Here is a 20,691-nt window from a genome sequence, read left to right on the forward strand (position 1 = left end):
GACGTCCAATTACAAAGTAAACATTTCATTTAAATACTTTATTTTTTTTTCACAAATACTATATATTATAATTAAAATGCTATTATTTCTTAAACACCGCGCCAAAAGTAATTGTATATTTTATGAGTTGACGGAAGAGTATTTAATATTACATACATATTTCTTTATACATGTAATTAATGATATAGTGGTGGGAAGTTGGACTTGTAAACGTAGATTTGGTCAGATGTTTATTTCCTTATGATAATTAGATCGGAATTTATTATTAATATTTTGTAAGAAATAAGCATATATTTTTATTATATTTTCGATTGCAAGAAATATATGTTCAAAAATTTTAAAGTAAAACACTCTAAATTAAACAAATGAATAAGCTAATTATAATATATATATATAATCCATTTAAATTATATATAAATTATTGGAACTTTATCCGCAATTAAATCGATCCAACTATATTGAAATATTTGAGATAAAAAAAAATATAACTTAATCTGATTTTATTAGTATAATGAAATTCAAATCTACAAATACATCGAGAGTAGAGTATTGGTATTATTATTTTCTTTTAATTCAACCTATAATTTATATTTAGAAAAAAATATTAATAAAAACAATAATACGATATATGTATTATACATGTAACTTCAAAGAAAAATATTATTATAAAGTTATACTCTTCTGTCCTATGTCCTATTTACTCTAAACACTATAATTCATGTAAAGTATAATTATTGTATTATAAAATTAATTATAGTTTAAAATTAAGATAAATAAATAATATAATTAAGATTAAAAATAACTATTAATTATAAAAATTTAAATATAGTTAAAATATATGATTATATTTTCTATAAAAAAAAAGAAAATTTAAAATTAATCTTGAGATGTTACTCTATACAATCAATTATTTTACAACATCAACAGCCGAACACTAAGAAATATATTTATACAAATATTAGTCGAGATGTACTTTTTTTGGCAAAGTAAAAAATAAAAATTTATACATCTTTTATGTATAAAAAAATACAAGTAAATATTATAAATTAATTCTAAAATATATAGAGCTTATTTCGCATTTATTTTTAAAATATTATATGAAAATAATATTTAAATAAAAATTTAAATTCACACATAACTTTAAATCAATTTAAAACGCAACAAAACAAACCCTTAATATATGTTTATCATACTAATAATTTTATTGTTTATTTATTAAATATATTTTTTATAATATTTTATTTAAATTTCTTATCTATTACACTTTACTATTCAAATATTATTATTTTTTATTTTAATTAAAAAATTTGGGCTAATAATCTAGCTCAGCCCTAGAAAACGAGGGTGATTGGCTGATCCACACTTGTTTATTCTGCACCTTTGCGCACTAAATAACTCCACCTCAAATCAAGAAACCCCAAATCTGTTCTCTGTTCAATTTTTAGTCGCTTCACTTCGGAACAGAGCCCCCCTTCCAGTTTCGCCGTCGGCTCTGCTTCTGTTCTGTTCCCGCCGTATCTGAATCGTCCTCTCGAATTTCAGAAGGCGTTGCTGAATCTGATCATCATCGGGTGGTTTAAGAATTTTGGTTGATTGAAGAGAAGAATGGCGTCGGCTGCCGGCGGCGGGGAAGCTACGTCTTGGAATCCTCAGGAGGAGGGTCTGCGGGAGATATGTGGGCTTGTGGAGCAGCAGATGGCTCCCACCTCCGATGATAAGTCGATGATTTGGCAGAAGCTCCAGCACTTTTCTCAGTTCCCTGATTTCAACAATTACCTTGTTTTCATTTTTGCGCGGGCTGAGGTTTCTTTTGTTTCCCGATCCTTGATGGTTGCTTATTTTAATCTAGCGGACATCATAGTTTGGATTTTTGATATGACGTAGGTTTCTTTGTTGACCTATGTGCTTTTTTGGATCAATGTTTTATGGGGTTGGTTCATGTGATTTTAATGCGTGCGGAAGGGTTTTACTTTTTTTCCAAAGTATAGTCCTTTTAGGGTTTAAGGGGGTTCACCAAATTTCGTTAAGTCTGGCTGTTTACGAAGCTGATATCAATCACCGGGTCTCGTCGAATCTTTAAATTGCGTGAATGCTGATTAAATATGGGTAATGACCTCGCTGTTTTCTGTAATCTTCTTCCATTTGTCCGAATTAGTTGTAAGTTAAGGAATATGCAGATAGTTTTACTGACAAGTTAATGCTAAGTATAAAAGAGTATATAAACCTTTAGTTACTTTGGAAAGACGTTAGGGAATAGTGGCGGTAAATTTTGTTAATAAAGAGACAAAAGTAGTTGGCATGAGGGAACATATTGAAATCCACACTGTTATTTTAAATTTGACTGCACTATGAAGACATTATGCAACTGTTCAGTAGCCAAGATGGCACAATCTTAGTTATTTATGTGTTATGACAAGAACTTTGAAGTAAAAATATATTCAAGCTTCTGATTCAAGCGATACTTTTGTTTGGAATGTTTTTCATTTAGGAAGTGACAGGTTTAGTGAATGTTATGTAACAGGGGAAATCAGTGGAGGTTAGACAAGCAGCAGGCTTACTTTTGAAAAATAACCTTAGGAGTTCCTTTCAAACTATGCCACCAGCAAACCAGCAATATATAAAGGCAGAATTGTTACCATGCATTGGGGCTGCTGATAGACACATTAGGTCCACAGCTGGAACCATTATAAGTACTTTTGTTCAAATTGGGGGAGTTGCAGGATGGCCGGAATTGCTCAATGCATTGGTGAAGTGCTTAGATAGTAGTGATATAAATCATGTGGAAGGTGCAATGGATGCTTTGTCTAAGGTACGGATTTCTCACCTTTCTGGGTTATACAAAGAACTACATGCAAAACACCTTTTGGTTTTCCATTTATTGTGGGTCTTTTAGTTGACTAATGCTCCACACTACTCACCATGGGCTATTTAGGTTTATTTGAAAATGCTATTATTACCATTGTTTCATGCATATATATATATACACTATATGTTAGGCACACTGTATTGATGTTCTATTGTACCGAGGCTGTTTCTAATCTCTATTATATGATGAGCAAATTCATACCTTTAGGCTTTAAAGCTAGACTTCTGGCTATGTTTTTCCATATGTAGGCATTTGTTCCATGTGTAGTGACTATATACAGATGAATGAAGAGCTTGTACTTTGTACAGTCTAATAAGTTAATCATGTTTTTGGATGTAGATTTGTGAAGATGCGCCGCAAGTACTTGATAACGAAATTTCTGGATTATCTGAACGGCCTATTAATGCTTTTATTCCAAGATTTCTCCAGGTTCTCATGCTTTAGCTCTTTGCCAAATGCCACCCCAAATCTTTGCTTCTGTCCATTAACAACTGAGGAAAGCATTTTAACCTAAAGTCGTCTGATTAATTCTCAGTGATTAATTTTTTTTTCTCCCCATGTAAACACAGCTTTTCAACTCGCCACACGCTACATTAAGAAAGCTTTCCTTGGGTTCAGTGAATCAGTTCATCATGCTAATGCCCATGGTATGTATGTATGCGTGAGTCCTGTATCTGCTTTGAGCAAGTTTTGCAGATGCACCGGAGTTTATTTACTTAATTTGATAAACTTCCAGGTTCTGCAAATGTCCATGGATAAATATTTGCAAGGCTTATTTGTCCTTGCGAATGACCCTGCACCAGAGGTTCGGAAGTTGGTAAGGATAAGTTGTATTGTGCAACTGTCTGTCAATTTAATAACATGCACACATGCATTTTTTTAATTATTATTATTAATATTATTTTTTTCGATAAAGAAACAAAAATGCACACACGCATAATGATAAAGCTACACCAACTAATTTTTCCCCATGTGAACAGGTATGTTCTGCATTTGTTCAGCTAATTGAAATCCGTTCTGCTGTCTTGGTGGTGGGTAATTTCTTGTCATCTATAGACCTCTATTTTTATTTATTTTTATTGTTATAGTGTCCTATAGTCTTAGGCAACCTGTAATTTTTGATACTTATTGTGTGGTGGATCATCGATGGACTGCCATTTTTCTCTTTAGTTTACGGTCACATGTATGTTCTAAGATACTTTGATTCCTTGGAAGCTAAATTTCAACATAAACGAACGCCACCTCTTGATTTGAAAAGTTCCCTCATCATTTTACAATATATCCCTCGTGGTGCTAATGATGTTGTGGATTATTTTGCCAAACATAGTGCAAAAGGAAACATCGAGTTATCTGCTTGGTTGTAATATCATATGAGTCCACTGAGCTCTCTCTTTACTTGTAGCGCTTTCTAAAAAATAAAATCCTATTCTCCAATTTTTTTTTATAAGATACTTATTGCGTGTTAGATTTTGTTTTACTATTTCTGCCTATATTTAGCAATTAATCCATTGTCCGTTGCTGTCCCTGATACTATTTTGATGCAATATTGCAGCCACATTTAAGGAATGTAATCGAATATATGTTGCTAGTCAACAAGGACCCTGATGAAGAAGTGGCCCTTGAAGCATGTGAATTTTGGTAAAATGTTTGCTTGATAGGTTGAATATTTGCATATCTTACTGGTTTGACTTTTTATCTGGAATAATGATTGAATTTTTTGTATAGTTGTGCCTTTAATTCTTGGCAACATTTGGGGTGGTATCTGGACTTGTGTTGGAAACTCCCTTAAATTCGTACTCTGGCTCAAAATTTCTCAAATACTGTCTTATATGCATTCTTGCTGGAGTTTTGGCCTGAATAAACATTTCAGCCCAAATAGCTACAGAATTTCAGAGTATCCGCCTAAATCCATGTCATCTGATTAAATATGAAATTAAAAATACAGTTTAAAACTGCATAGATATAACTGAAAAATGGGATTATAAACTAACTTAAGTGGTCATGAAATCAAAGAAATCACCAAATTAGATAGACAATTCTTGGTTATCATATCTATACATGGGTGCTGAAGGCCAAATTGGCATTTAAAAGGAATCTCCTTATTTAGTATGAAATATAATGCCTTGTATCTTTAGTCTCTTAGAACATTTTCCTTGTCAAATAATACACTGGGCTTAGTCAAGAATGTGGTACTGAGTAATCTAGTTTGAGCTCTTTTTATTTTTTAATTTTTTATCTCTTTGTCTTGAGATCGGATATTTCCTTACGGTAATATCATTAATATCCGGAAATTTGGTTGCATTATGACTTTTTCTATACATGTCTTATTGTCTTGCTTAAAACTGATTTTTTGGACACTGTTCATTTGTGACTTGCTTCCCATGACTCTTTTTCAGTGTCATTCAGTAGTTTACCGTTCTTAGTTGATTGAAAAAATCCTAATATCATTTGGAACTGTGATATTCACTTCCTTTCATTTTAGGGGTGACTTTATGACTACCTATTTACTTTGTACGAAATTTATGTATGGTCTGCTCAGTTAAAACCTTCGTTTTAGATGCTAATGGTTTTGTTTACTTGCAAATTGAAGCTGCAACAGTAGCATTTGATGGACTATTGTGCTTTTGAGACGGTGTTTACTGATTAATATTCCCAAGAATTTGAGATGGTATTTCTTTTACAGGTCTGCTTATTGTGAAGCTGAACTGCCACCTGAGAATTTGAGAGAATTTTTGCCGCGACTTCTTCCTGTATCGTTCTTACTTCATCCAGATATTCATCCACTCTAATTACCCTTATATTTATGATGCATTTTATTATTTTCCACTTCCTGCAGATTTTGCTGTCAAACATGGCGTATGCTGATGATGATGAGTCTGTTCTGGAAGCTGAGGTTTGTGTCTTTCAGTTTCTTATGTTTGTAATTGAACCTTTCTATCTGAATTAATGTTTTTGTTTGTTATATTTTTACTATTACAGGAGGATGGATCAGTTCCAGATCGAGATCAGGTTCTTTTATGGTTCTTCATGCCTTAACTTTGGGTTTTGTTATATTGGTTTACTCTGTATGACTGTTTTCCTTATACCAATTTTATCATCCAGGACCTAAAGCCTCGTTTTCATTCTTCACGTTTTCATGGATCAGAAGATGAAGAGGAGGTATGCACATTGTATCCAAAGTCTCATGGAATCAATCAGGATGGATTCAATACCCTTTGAATTTTTGTTCTGGCTTAACCATACAACTAGATCCGTATTTTTTTGCCTTTTGCCTCAGCTTTTGTGATTCTATTCATGCCCTCATTGCAAGATTTTTAATGCGGCTCCATGGATTTTGTAATGGCAGGATGACAACATTGTAAATGCCTGGAATCTGCGCAAGTGTAGTGCTGCAGCTCTGGATATTATTTCCAATGTGTTTGGAGATGAAATTTTACCTACTTTGATGCCCATTGTGCAGGTTAAATTTCATTTGAAAAGTGTCTTCTACACTTCTATTTTCAGTATGTTGATAAATTAGGGTTTTACATATGTAAGATGTATGCTCTATGTATTGATGGGATATTGTATGATGCAATCCTTCTCTTTTGTTATTTGAGTTACATTGATTTAAAACTGATGGCAGTTGCATGAAAAATGTGAGCATAAATGGTCGGTTTTATCTCAGCATAATCTGTTGAATTCGATTTTATTAATGGCCTGTCACACGGCTGCTGCAAACTTTACTTGTTTACTAAACTAACTAATTTGAATGCATATATTACAATCATAATGGTCTGTATACCCTTTTATTGATTTTTATAGCTTGTCAAATGCCTAAACACCATACATACAACAGTACTCATTGAGAATATTGACATTCCTCCTATTTCATGACATGGTGGGAAGCTCTACAGATATGATATTGCATTTAGTCATTCAGTATAATTATCTTTTTAAAAGGTGTCAAGTTAAAATTTTTTTGTTTGATTCTCTTTGTAGGCAAAGTTGGGAATGCCTGGTGATGAAGCTTGGAGAGATCGGGAGGCTGCAGTTTTAGCACTTGGTGCCATTGGAGAGGGCTGTATTAATGGTCTCTATCCCCATTTGTCTCAGGTATCATATGAGTAAGATTGATCAGTGAATTGCTTTCTTGTCAAATCTAGGCTTCGATTAGCTAATCAAATTGTGGTAAAGCAGGCTCAACACACATGGGTGCATATGTAGTTCATACCAGTTTATACTACTATAACTTTGTTTTTTCACCAAAATTTTTTCTTGTGAACTGTCATTGGCATTATATCATGTTTTTCTTTTGACTCTACTAGGCTTGTGCCTTCAACTGTTTACAAATTATGACTGTTTTGGTAAAGAGCTTTATGCCTCATCTGGAGAATGAATACTTTGGGTTTGCTTGGTTTTGGTTTGAGTTTGGAATTTTGGTTTTATTTTTTTATTGGAAACCGTACAGGTTGAATAGTATTGATTTTGGTTTGGGGCCAAAATCAAACAAACCCCCTTTTTTTTTTTCCTGAATTTACCATTATCTTTCCTTAGATTTCTTTAAAATAATGATTAAGTGCGACTTGATTAAGTGCAGCACTTCACCCTTATATTTGTTTTGGCCTTTCCTTTAGCTGATTGCACCAGCTTTACTTGTGATTAAATTTCCAAATTGGACATTGTTGCTGTATCACATGTCTTTGATAGCTTGTTCTACATTGTAATTTTCTTATATCTATTGCAAAACCACAGGGATCTTGTTTTTGTCTTGTACGATTCGTCACTTTTTTCCCCTTAAAACAATCAAATCAAATATCTGTTTTATTTTTTATTTGTAAAAATCTATTTACATCAAATCAAAAATATATTTTGATTCCAAAAGTTTCTATTCCCAAACTCCAAACTGGAGACGAACAAACCCTAGGTGTTGAAAAACCATGATGACTTACGTAAAAAAAACATTAGAACTTATGAAAATACGTTTTATCCTCTTTTGTTTTCTTACTAACCTTTGGAGAAGCCAGAAATTGAGATATATTCCACATGCCATCAAAGAGCATACAATATCTAAGTTCATCAAATCCAAGTCTCAGATAATTAAAGAGTGAAATGGAAAGTTCATCCCATTTTAGGCCATTGCAATTCTTTAACAGTTAATTTAGTAGGATGTTAGATTATTGTGTGATGAATTACCGTAGTTTACTCTTTCTAAAATACTCTGTTAGCCTTTTTATCAGCCTGCAGGAGCAGTATAGCCTGATGAAAACTATTACCAGTTGTATTTTCGACTTAGGTTTATTTCCAGATAAGGTAGTTAATTCGATTTAATTCATAGAGATTCCAAGTTGTCACATTATACTCATATCTTGCAAATGACTTTCCTTTCAGCTAAATTACATTTTTATATGCTAATAATGTGCCCTGACTTATTTATAGTCATGATTAACCTTGTTCCAGATAAGGTTTATTTCATGATCTTTGTCTTCTTTGACTTACAATGATGAGAGAATATAGCCTTTGTTTTCCTAATGTTGCTTCACTTGAGATAAATTTTATCCTTCTATTCTTGGCAGATTATTGAGTTTCTTATTCCACTGTTAGATGATAAATTTCCTCTAATACGGAGCATCTCTTGTTGGACCCTTTCACGTTTCAGCAGATACATCGTTCAGGTAACATTATGAAACCGTGTAGCATAATGTTTCAAAGAACCATGGTTGCTCTGCATGTTTGTATGGAATTTGCTATCTATTCCTTAGTTTTTTATTTTGATAGTTCATGTGACACTTGAAATTGAGATTTTGTCTGGTCCACGGTGCCCATAGCTGTATACGGATTCATCAATTTAATTCCCAAAGTATTGAATGCTGAATGCGGATAGTATTCTTGTGATCATAATCTCTTAATGAGGATTGAGTTGTGTATCCTGATTTCAAAATTTTGTATGAATGACGCCAACTGTGATTCCAAGTCTCTCTCAAGGTATTACTTAATATGGGGTGTGTTTAGATACATTTTGGAAGTCTTTTAGTCTTCTAGTTTGGTTTGCGAATAGTAAAAAGTAGACTAGGAAATATATATTAATGTAATGTAAATAAGTTGGATGTGATGTTTGAGAACAGGTTTTTTGATGTAATATTTTATATGAAATTAAGTTTTGAATTTGATATGTTTTTGAGATAAGAAATTTGATAGTGCAAAAACATAGTTAAAAGAACAAAAGTACACAATTTTTCAGAAGCCAACATGTTGAAGCAGAGTAGTTCTCAGATTCCTGATTGCTTTCTTCACTGATATGGTTTTTCTCAAAGCAATTCTCTTCAATTATTAATTTTCTAATATTCTGAGGTCATTTATAAATGATTACAATTTATCTGCGTGTCATAGGGTTCTGCTCGTCAAGAAGGTCAAAATATATTTGACAAAATTCTTATGGGGCTACTTCGAAGGATATTGGATGATAATAAGCGGGTGCAAGAGGCAGCATGTTCTGCTTTTGCTACACTTGAAGAGGTCATTTTTAATCATCTTCCTCCTTAATGTACCTAACTTGATTCACCCTGAGATGCAAATGTTTTGTAATTATAGGAGGCCGGAGAGGATTTGGGACCACGACTAGAGATCATCTTGCAACATTTGATGTGTGCCTTTGGGAAATATCAGGTTTCTTATATTACTTGTAATTGATCTTTGACATGTTATATGCTTGGGTTGCATGCCAAATCCACTTGTTTTTTTTTTTTCCTTCTAGTTCCTCCCCAGTTTTCTTCATGCAATAACAGCTTGTCTTGTGCAGCGACGGAACCTCAGGATTGTATACGATGCAATTGGAACATTAGCAGATGCTGTTAGAGGCGAGCTGAATGAGGTAAAGACATCATTCTTGATTTTGTTTGCTCAGCATTGCATTTTTTTTTTTGTTTCTGATGGTGAGGATGAAAGTCAGAATCATGATATTAAATAATTATATTTCCTGATTAATGCAGCCTAAATGTCTTGGGATCTTGATGCCCCCACTGATTGCAAAGTGGCAGCAACTTTCAGACTCTGATAAAGATCTTTTCCCACTTCTAGAATGTCTTACATCTGTTGCCCAGGTATTTCTACATATGAGTATCCTCTGTTTAGTCAATTAGCTATTGTTTTGTTGCAAAAAGTGAAAATTCTCGCTATTAGAACTTCTTGTACATTCCATTGCTTCCTATGATACCTAGAGTACTTTGTTTAGGAGAATTTGTTAAAGATTTAATTCAAGCATTAGACTGCTAGGCTGATGTTATAATCAAGTCTTTGTCTTATTTGTCTTTCAAAATAAAATACTCAGGTGCACATTCCTAATATGTACTTTTTTTAAGCTGAAAACTTGGGTTTATCACAACTAATTAAGAGAGCCAGTGTTTTACTCCATTATTTATTTACATGTCTATGTAACAATTTGTGTAATGACAAAAGATGACAAAGGTGATTGTGTTTGGCTGCTGCTTTTTTAAGAATTGCAGATTATTATTGTTCTTCTTTTGTGTGTGAAAATTTGAATTTGTAGCTTGTGGAGAAGAGTTGTGCTCGTACTGAAATAATATGTTCGCTGCAGTGACCATCAATGACTGATCTTGAATTCTGTGGTATTTTGAGCAAAAAATCATTTCCAATATGTGTATGTGCGCGATGACAGTATCCCAATGGTCTTTTGCAGGCACTAGGTACTGGATTTTCACAGTTTGCTCCACCAGTATTTCAGAGGTGCATAAACATCATCCAGACTCAGCAAATTGCTAAGGTTTTTTTTTTTTTTTTTTTTTATTGACATAAACATCTATACACCGCATAATCAGATTGTGTTTTATGCTGCATGAGATCAATTCAACCTATGTTCAAGCCATTTAGACATCTGTAGCATTTTTATTATTATTTTTTTCTTTAATCATGTTGGCTTGGAGAGAGTTGTTAAGAGTGAGAGATAAACACAGTTGATCTTTATAGGGTTTTTTTTTTTTTTTTTTTTTAATCTCAAATTTCTTGTAGGCTGTCTGTATTGTATCAAGTTGGACATTTGTATGCAATCACTGCTTTAGTTCTTTTTCAGATTCAATTCATACATTCATCTATTTTGAAAAGCTTGCCTAAGTATGAGAAGCTTTGTATTCTAGGTTGATCCTGCTGCGGCTGGGGTACAGTATGATAGAGAGTTTGTTGTTTGCTCCTTGGATCTTCTCTCTGGACTTGCTGAGGGGCTTGGCCCTGGAATTGAGAGTTTGGTACTTTCATATACCTTAGTGTCTTTCTTCAAAATGTAGCATGAATGCTTTGTTCTTCCGCTGGACTGTTCTTGTGCTAGTTGTTTGTTTCATAAGTGCATTTTCGACTTCCTTTGCATCCTTTGTTTTCTCATCCACACTCTGTTTTTTAAAGTGAGAGTTGGTGTTCATGCACTATCTTTTGTAATAGGTTTCACAAAGTAATTTGAAGGATTTGCTGCTAAAATGTTGTATGGATGAAGCCTATGATGTTCGGCAAAGTGCTTTTGCACTGCTGGGGGACCTTGCAAGAGTAAGTTGAAATTGACTTTATCTGAGCTGACTCTGATTCCACTTAATTTGGGTCTGAGGATGCTACTTCCATTCTGAGTAGGAAATGTATGGTAGCTTTTATTTTTCTTGATTAGGCATCGCATGTTTGCTCTGTTACAGTGTGGTCTAATTTCAGGGTGATTCTTTTTTTTTTTTTGCTTCTTCTCCTTATTAGATTTGTCCCGTCCACCTACATTCCCGTCTACCAGAATTCCTGGATGTTGCTTCCAAACAATTGGTAAGTGAATCACCACGGTTATGTCTTAATCTCAGAACTATGGTCTTTGCACTTCATTCCTCAAATCTAAATTTTACAGAGCATTGCAAAGCTGAAGGAAGCTGTGTCTGTTGCAAACAATGCTTGTTGGGCTATTGGCGAGCTAGCTATAAAGGTTAAGTCTTTTTAGCATTATGACCGACTCTCAAAGGACAATGGCACAGTGGCTTTCTGTCTGTATACTTGTTGATTATTCTCTTGTCAGTAGATGAGATGATTTTATGCTTTTTCCTCAAGGAAGGCCTTCATTTTTTATTGGATGATTGTATTATTATGCTAGCTTTCTTGTATCATTCTTGGTATCAGCAATGCTTTACTTCCATATAAACTTAGTACAATCCATGTCTATAATGGATTAATTATGTCTCATTTAATAGAAAGCTCTTTCTGTCATGTTTTGGGCATGATAAATTAGCATAGTAAACGACAATGCTACTGAGGAGGTGGCTATGAAATTGTCAGAGTGGACATCACATGCACTAGTTTAATTTTTTTATGCTTCAGACATACACCCACCTGCTGTCCATTCTCCCCTTATAATCTTTTTGTTTGGCTGTATTTTGGCAAAGCGCGACATTTATGGTTTGCTTTTTGGATTTCAGGTTCACAAGGAGATATCTCCTGTTGTACTGAATGTAGTTTCGTGCTTGGTACAAATACTTCAACATCCAGAGGTGATGATCTGTTCTTTATGTTTGATAGCTGGATCTTCTTTGAATCCAACTCCCCATATAATTGACATAAATTCCTTATTATTCAAGTTTGGAAAATGAAATATGATAGTGTCTTGGTCATGTTTTTTAATTGCACTTTATTGTTTACGGTTTATTCCATAATAAATTTATCTAAGTAATTCTGCAATTTTATCGCTTATCCTGTTTGAGAGAATTTATCTCATGTAATGAAAGAAACATGGTAGGAGACATCTGAAATTTTGTTGAAATATAGGACTTTGTAGAGTTGTTTTGTACCAAAATTATCTTCATTGCTGGCGACCTTATGTGTACTGTGTATGAATGGAGGATCAGTATTAGCATCATGCCGATTCATGCATATGATTTCATTCTGTATAACGCATTGAAGAAAAAGTCCATCTGAACTTGTTATTATGATGATGATGATGGTGCTTTCTATGTGAAGGAACTGAACAAATCTCTCATAGAAAATAGTGCAATTACACTGGGAAGACTTGCTTGGGTTTGTCCGGAGGTTGTTTCACCACACATGGAGCATTTTATGCAGTCTTGGTGTGCGGCTCTGTCCATGTAAGTTACAAAAATGTCTGATTTTGTAATCAAGGTATTTTAGGCTGGAATAGAAGTGCATTTATTGCTCACAGTTTGAGCAAAGTGTGAAACACAGTTGAATTAGATTGGAGTACCGCCAGTGAATACACAACTTTGGTTCTTTCTGAGAAGATTATTGTCTCAGCTTTTTATTAACTTTCATGCCTCTATTGTGTTTCTACCTTAAGATACTACCTGAGCATTGGTATCCTTCTTGAGAATAACAAAATTCTTCGTGAATCTATACCTTAGTAGTCCAACCGGCTAAGATTCTGTAAACCTGTGACAGGATTCGTGATGATATAGAGAAGGAAGATGCTTTCAGAGGCTTATGTGCACTGGTAGACAAATTTACTCATACTTTGAGCAGCTTTATGCTTTTAGACCACAACAACCTTTATATTGTCATTTCACTTGGTGATATTTGTTGCATTCAGGTCAGAGCAAACCCATCTGGAGGTTTGAAGTCTCTTGCATTTATTTGCAGGGCTATTGCAAGCTGGCATGTAAGTGATGAAATTTTATATCCAGCATTCTGCAAAATACGAAATGCAATCTGATGAAATGAACACAAGGGGAAGAAAGAAACCTTATGTAAAATAAATATATCAAGCTTGTCAAATAAAAAAGTTCCAAGTGCTCATTCGTTTTTCTCTTATAATTTTCAGGAAATAAGAAGCAAGGACCTACACGATGATGTTTGCCAGGTTGTGCATGGCTATAAACAAGTAAGTAGTTCCTTGTGTATTAAAAGAGTGTTTGCCTCAGCTTATTAATTGTGTGGGAGCCAATAGATGATAATTTCATTAAGTTTAATAAAATAGGTTATTATATTAAACAAATAAGCTGTTTAAGTCAAGTGGTTATGAAGAAAATACTTGCAATTTTTTGGAATTTTCTTAATCTTTCAACTTTTAAAGCTTTTCATATGACATGCCTATAAAATAATTTAATTAAGGTATATAAGCACTTAATCTTTCATCCTACAAGATTCGAAAGCATTTTACAAATTTGGGTATCTTATGCAAACACTGTAAATTACTTGATAGACTATTTTTCTTGGATATGAATATGCATTAACTACTAAGTTGAAGATTTTTTGTGGTGAATACTGTTGCCCGGATCCATCACCCGCTGCATTGCTTTGGTCGTAAACACAGCTTGGCCAAACACACTTAAAAACAGAAAATGCCAGCAAGATTTCACCATTCTTCCCGTCATTGTGTGATAAAACATGTTGGTTTCTTAGATGAACAAGACCTGCTTGTTGTATCAAAATTGTGTGTTATTGTCATATGTTATATTATATATGTGTTCACACACGTTTATAACTTGAATTTTCGGCCAGATGCTTAACAATGGAGGATGGGAACAATGCATGTCTGCCTTGGAACCCTCCGTGAAAGACAAGCTGTTGAAGTATCAAGTGCTGTAATTCCTGCAAGAAGCAAATGATTCTTCCATATCCCACAGATCATCTCTTACGAGTGCCTGTTTATGAGATGTACATTCAGCCTGCATCTGTCTTAAGTCTTCTTTACTGCATTTTCCAATTGTTGTGGAGCTGCAGCAACCCCCGGCCTCAGATTATTTACCATATAGGGCTGTACTATTTGAACTCTCGTCCTCTTCTCTTAGGCAGTATATAGAAGAAAAGTCAGAAGTCATCGAAGTTTGCATTCATCTATCTATATGTTGGCTTCATGGATGTTGGACCAGCCAAATTCTTGGAGGTAATATCCATTGCAAAAGTTTTGTTAGATTCTTGTCCAAGACTATCCTAGGGTTCTAGAAGTTGTAATTTTATTTGGAGACAGTGTGTGAAATGTCGTTGCTCATTGTGGTGGGGAGGGAGTACCACAATAAATGAATGCCATATGAGGAGAGCCTCCAGTGTGATCGATGTCAGGTATTTCATAGGGATTTGTATTATTATTGATGATCCAACCAATTCTTTGAGTATTTTTTTCTCTTTATGTTGATAAAAACCAGCGTGGCAGATATTCTTGGACACTTGGTTTAAGCTTATGGCTGTATCATCATTAGTTGTTGCTTCAATCTTAAATTTTGGAGAGTGCTTAATTTATTTCCTATTTTGTTGTATCAATGCTTTTCTTGGATTCTTGGATTTGCTATGCTGTGGTTTTGAAATTAAATCCACTGTCATTGTACTGTGAGAACTAATGATGTGTAGTGGGTGGATTATTGTGTTTTGTGTAAGTAATTACACCTTTTATAGAGTTGCTAACTATAATAATAGTAACTTATAGTGAAGATTTGGTAATGGCATATATTCCTTCATCATTTCAAGTCACAAAACTGGAAATCTTGCCATGTGCATCCCCCCAATATATTATTAATAATTTCTATAATTAAATGCTATGGAGCTAGGGAACCATGTCCCTATAGAAACCCACTTGAATGTACCCTTCAACAATCTTATAATAATAATAATAATTCCATTCCATGCTCTGGATTCATTTTCTTGAGAATGTGAAGTAAGAAAAGTCCAAATTCAGGTACAAAAATTTGTTCAGATACATGCAGGTATTGTTGCACAGAGCCCATCCCATTCCATTCCCCACTTGGAATTTCAAACACACATACATGCATAGTTACATAACTCTTTTAACTTCCCATCCATTTGCCTCTGTCGCCCCTCTCATATTTAATTAATATTTCCAAACATAGTATATTCCTTCTTTTTTGAAAAAAAAAAAAAAAAGAAAAAAGAAAAAAGAAAATTACAAACTTTCAAGTTTTGACATGGGACTTTGCTTAATGTGTTAAAATAAAAGTTCCCTGTATTGTAAGGCAACAATCAACAACCAAACAACATCAACACACGACCGACAAAATATCTTTGCATTGTGACCTTACCACAACCCTAAATCCATGTCAATTACTATAAAGTATTTCTTCCCAAAAATCCCTTAATTACCCACCATCCCTTTACACCAAAAAATACATAAAATTAAAAAAATATACATATATAAAAATCAGGGCAATAAATGATGATGATCCATCCCTATGTACTCAAAAGAATCATCTTGATATTGATCTTGATCTTGATCTTGTTGTTCACTAGTAGTAAAACTTGTCAAGTCCTTTGCCTTCAAAGCCTCAAATTCCCAATCTGTCCTAACCAACACAAACAACATTGCCACTGCACAACACCCCTCAGCAGCCAATAATCCCATCCACAGCCCCTTAAAATCATACCCTAAGTACAAACTCACCATAACTGCCACAGGCATCCCCACAATATAAAAGCACCCCAAGTTTATATTAGCCCCCATCTTAGGCCTTGCTGATCCCCTCAAAACCCCGCATCCCGTCGTCTGCGGGCAGTTCCCGAGCTCGCACAGCCCGATCACCGGCAATACCGACGACGTTAATGCCATGATCTCTTCATCCTTAGTGAACAAACCACCCCATTTGTTCCTCACACTCAATGCAAACAAAAGCGCCGAAAATCCCATCACAAAGCTGATGCACAATCCAACTACGGCCGACACTTTTGCTCGATTAGGCCTATTGGCGCCCAACTCATTCCCGACCCTCGTCGACACTCCGAAGCTCAAAGACGACGGGAAAATGTAGATGAGTGACGTTGTTTGGATCAAGATCCCCATCGAAGCAATTGTCGCGCGAGGATTTATCAACACCCCACATAACAAGATCATGATCTCGTACCACCACCACTCCAAGCAAACGCTAATGCAGCTCGGAATCGCGAGCCGCATGAGAGGCCCCCATCCTTGGAAGCACTCGTACGACAATCCGCCCCACGTTTTCTCGTAAATTCCCGACGACACAATGTATGCGATCAAGAACGCGACGAGGTTCGCGTTAGTCCACACCCCGGCCAACGCAACCCCTTTGATCCCAAGATTGAGGGCCACGACGAGATAGTAGTTTATAGGGATGTGTAGAAGCACGGCCAAGCTCGCGCAGCACGTCAACGGCAGCGTCACCGATTGAGCCCTGAGGTATATCCTCAAAGGATGAAGAAACGACTGCGATATGAGATCGGGAATCGAGAAAAGGATGTACCACTCGGCCTCGGTCGCTATCCCGCGATCGTGGCCACAGAGGATCAAGATCCCCTTCATGCTCATCCATAGAAATGCAATCGGGATCGACGCCAGAAGCAACAAGAGGATGGTCCTTTGTAAGGTTACGCCGACAAGTTTGAATCTTTGTGCGCCAAAAGCTTGGCCGCATATCGGCTCCATTCCCATGGCGAAGCCGGAGAGGATGGAGTATCCGGTGATGTTGGCGAATCCGAGGGCCAGAGTGCCTCCGGCGAGGGTGAGGTCATTGCCGAGGCGGCCTAGGAATAACATGGAGATCATCGATCGGGCGTAGAGGACGAGGCCGGTGAGGATCATGGGGAGGCCGATGTTGGCTATGGAGTTGAGCTCATTCAAGGCTAAGAACAGGGTGGATTTCTTGGTGGTTTCATCATTTTCTTGCCATGTTTGAGGTTTCGACAGTAAAGGGATGAACATTGTAGCTAGCAATTCCGTTTTTTTGAGTATGTAATATGAATCTTGAAAATGGGATGATGCATGGATTCTTACTACATATATATATATATATATGATGTATATATAGATGTAAGTAAGAATCTTGAATGGTTTTTTGGTGTTTTATGTAACAGTTTTTAGCATGTAAATATGATATTTAATTTTAATTTAATGTAAAAGGAGGTGGTCTTTTCTTTTTCTTTTTCTTTTTTCTCATTGATTATCGAAAGTAATTAACCTTGTTTGACTGAACAATGAATAGGGTTTGAATCATTCTTTCACATCTTTACGAATTAATTGGTGTTGTTCCAAGATCATCTATCAATTTTTATTTTTATTTTTTTAGTTACAAAAATATCTTGAGAATATATATAGTTTGAAATGAAGAAATTAATAATATTGGGTTTGAGCATTCCAAGAAAGAGATATGGTAATGTTGGCAATGCCATTAATAGCTAACAGTATTATGACTTTATGAGCAGTTAAGATTGTTGTTCTTTGTGAAATGGGCAATGAATCATTCTTATTTAATTATAGAAAACCAAGGCCTATAACAATAATATAAAAAATTTATTTGACGACTTTATTAACAATTTTGGCATTTTATTTATTTTTTTACAATGAAAGAAATATCAATTGAAAACAATGTACAGAAAATGGGTTGGAGTTGGTTTCGCCATAGGAGCTGCCTATCTTTCAAAACAAATTATTCCAGACAAGATTATTTTAAACGTTACAAATTTTAATAATAATAATAATACAAGACTCCATTTTGGGCTAAGTAGAGGTGAAATTTGAGGTACAAGCTTACTACAGCCACAAGAACACTATCAATTGGGCTTGGAAGCCCAAAATATCATTTTCTCATACGGTGAGATAATAGATTCAAACTTCAATATTTTCAAGTTTTATCCAATAAGACCGATACTTCGGATCCTGCTTGGACGAAACGGAAGATATTGTCGATATATAGTAGTACGTCTTGTTCATTAACATCTCAGAAAATATTCCGCCATAATTAGGGCAGTCAAACCAACTCTCATACGAGCTCCCGGCGGTTCATTCATCTGACCGTAAACTAGGGTCACTTTTGATTTCTCTATCTAGGACTTCATTTTCTGCTTTCTACCCTTGCCTTTCTACTTGCTAACCGGTCCTTTACGTTTCCAAGTTTTACTTGTCAGATATGATTTGCCAATATAACTTGTTTTATCGGATCTACGGTTTACTCAAGCCATGAATTCCCATGTTATGAAAAAATATATATTCTCTCTGTCCACTTAAAATAGCCCATTTGGGTCTGGCGCGGGGTTTAAGAAAAATGAATATTTTATTGAAAAAGTGATATGTAGTTAGGGATATTTTTGAAAATTTAGTTAGAAATGAAAATAAATGAAGAGAGAAGGTAATAAAGTTAGTGGTATTTGTTGTAAATAAGTGTTGAATGAAGGGTAATAATTAAATGTTGATTTATTGACTTTGTCAAAAGTAGTAATGTGATAAATTTAGCGGACGGACTAAAAAGGAAAGTGAGAATAAATTTGGCGGATGAAGGAAGAATATATATAAATAAATACTCCCTCCGTCAGATAAATATAGTGTTAATTGGATTGGACATGAAATTTAAGAAATATTGATATTATATTGGTAGTTGGTAAAAAGTATGGGTAAAATACTTTTTTGCCCTTATGAGTGTATTAGTGTAAAAAAATAGTGGCAATTGTGTAATAAAAATGAAAAAAAGTAGAGGTAGTTTTACGGTGATATGATCATTTATGAAAATAAAACTATTGTTTTGAAACGAACAAAAATGGTAAACAAGTTTATTGTATTGGAACTGATGTAGTATATAATAAGGACAATGTTTCTATTTATAAGCAGGAAAACAAATTCTATACATAGATCACTTGCGTACATATATATATATATATATATATTTAGGTTAAATTCAAATGGTAATGTAATTAAATTCCAAGTAGAGGAAACCAAATGAATAGATATGTCTTTAAACAAAAGCATACCTTGCTGGTTATATATGATCCATTCAATTAATAAATTTCAATATGATCTTCCACCACTAGCCAAGAAATATATACTTAAGTAATAATAATAATAATAATTTATTATATATATGTTTTTATATTTAAATTTATTATATTAAATGGTTACTGTTTCCACATGTGCGAGTTGATCTCTGTGTATCATTAAAGATCATTTACAGAGATCATCCTCCTCTATTTTATTATCTCATTTCTAATTGATATACTTGCAACATTCTTATAGGGTTTACTTTTTTTGCTACATTTTTATTGGTGGATTTGGTATCCTATATATATATATATATATATGTACTTTTAATTATGATATGTGTAATAACACTTATAGTTTTGAGTGATTTGATTAATTAATTTGGAGCTATGCTTTAATTAGAGAATCCATGAAAATAATTAAACCCTAAACCCTAGTTAATTAGGTATCTATACATACATATATATATATATATATAGAGAGAGAGAGAGAGAGAGAGAGAGAGAGAGAGAGGGGGAATTAGGCAAACAATGTTGGACTTGATATGTTGAAGTTCATTCAACCCACGTTCAAATGTTGTTGGGAATTTCAAACAAAATTAGAAAAATTAATTAATTGAGGATATTGGTGAGCAAAATAACATAAATGATTGGACGATATATATCTTGACTTCAGTTTAGATGAGTTGCATTGACAGATATATTAATTAATTAAAAATAAAATCCTATTACTGTTAGCTCCGGTGGTGTAAAGGTTGAACTTATGATGAGACTGGTTCCGCGTTGATAAATCTTTCGAGTCACTTGCAACACAATTCTCATGTGATTAAAAATAATAATAATAATAAAAATAATGATAATTCAGACAGTTTAATAAGGAAAAAAAAGAAAAGAAAAAAAGAGCGAATTAGTATAGAGTGGCTGGCTGACTGCAAAATCACTGTGATCAATATTCAATACCTCTTCTCAGTGGAGCGAGCCAGCTACTTGCTCACACAAAAATAAATAAATAAATAAATAAAATAAATATGACGTGTACACGGCGCATACATGGCTACGTGCATTAATTGAAGAACAAACAAGTAGGCAATTTCAATATATGGAATGAGATGATAGAAATAGATATATATATGAGATATGCATGTAGTGTCAAT

The 20,691-nt window shown here is 34.3% G+C and overlaps 2 protein-coding genes across 3 annotated transcripts; one reads left to right on the forward strand and one right to left on the reverse strand.

Annotated features, from left to right (window-relative positions):
* Positions 1-1,395: 1,395 nt before the first annotated feature.
* LOC127240189 (transportin-1) lies at positions 1,396-15,102 on the forward strand. 2 transcript variants are annotated; one of them, XM_051258716.1, is made up of 29 exons: positions 1,396-1,803; positions 2,522-2,809; positions 3,206-3,295; positions 3,436-3,513; positions 3,603-3,683; positions 3,847-3,897; positions 4,419-4,504; positions 5,550-5,616; positions 5,703-5,759; positions 5,846-5,875; positions 5,969-6,025; positions 6,213-6,326; positions 6,848-6,961; positions 8,422-8,520; positions 9,236-9,361; positions 9,437-9,511; positions 9,645-9,716; positions 9,835-9,945; positions 10,542-10,625; positions 10,996-11,103; positions 11,294-11,395; positions 11,591-11,653; positions 11,733-11,807; positions 12,295-12,366; positions 12,833-12,957; positions 13,268-13,319; positions 13,416-13,484; positions 13,647-13,706; positions 14,327-15,102. In XM_051258716.1, the coding sequence occupies exons 1-29, from the start codon at positions 1,606-1,608 to the stop codon at positions 14,411-14,413; spliced, it is 2,691 nt and encodes an 896-aa protein (XP_051114673.1). In that variant the 5' UTR covers positions 1,396-1,605; the 3' UTR covers positions 14,414-15,102. The 2 variants fall into 2 exon arrangements, with proteins under 2 accessions (XP_051114673.1, XP_051114674.1); XM_051258717.1 differs by lacking the exon at positions 1,396-1,803 and adding an exon at positions 1,866-2,106.
* A 356-nt stretch (positions 15,103-15,458) lies between these two features.
* On the reverse strand, positions 15,459-17,703 carry LOC127240190 (protein DETOXIFICATION 49-like). The gene has a single exon (XM_051258718.1). The coding sequence runs from the start codon at positions 17,490-17,492 to the stop codon at positions 15,978-15,980; it is 1,515 nt and encodes a 504-aa protein (XP_051114675.1). The 5' UTR covers positions 17,493-17,703; the 3' UTR covers positions 15,459-15,977.
* Positions 17,704-20,691: the final 2,988 nt, after the last annotated feature.

This window comes from Andrographis paniculata, unplaced genomic scaffold (genome assembly GCF_009805555.1).
Source record: "Andrographis paniculata isolate CXL003 unplaced genomic scaffold, ASM980555v1 Contig79END, whole genome shotgun sequence".
Lineage (NCBI taxonomy): Eukaryota > Viridiplantae > Streptophyta > Magnoliopsida > Lamiales > Acanthaceae > Andrographis > Andrographis paniculata.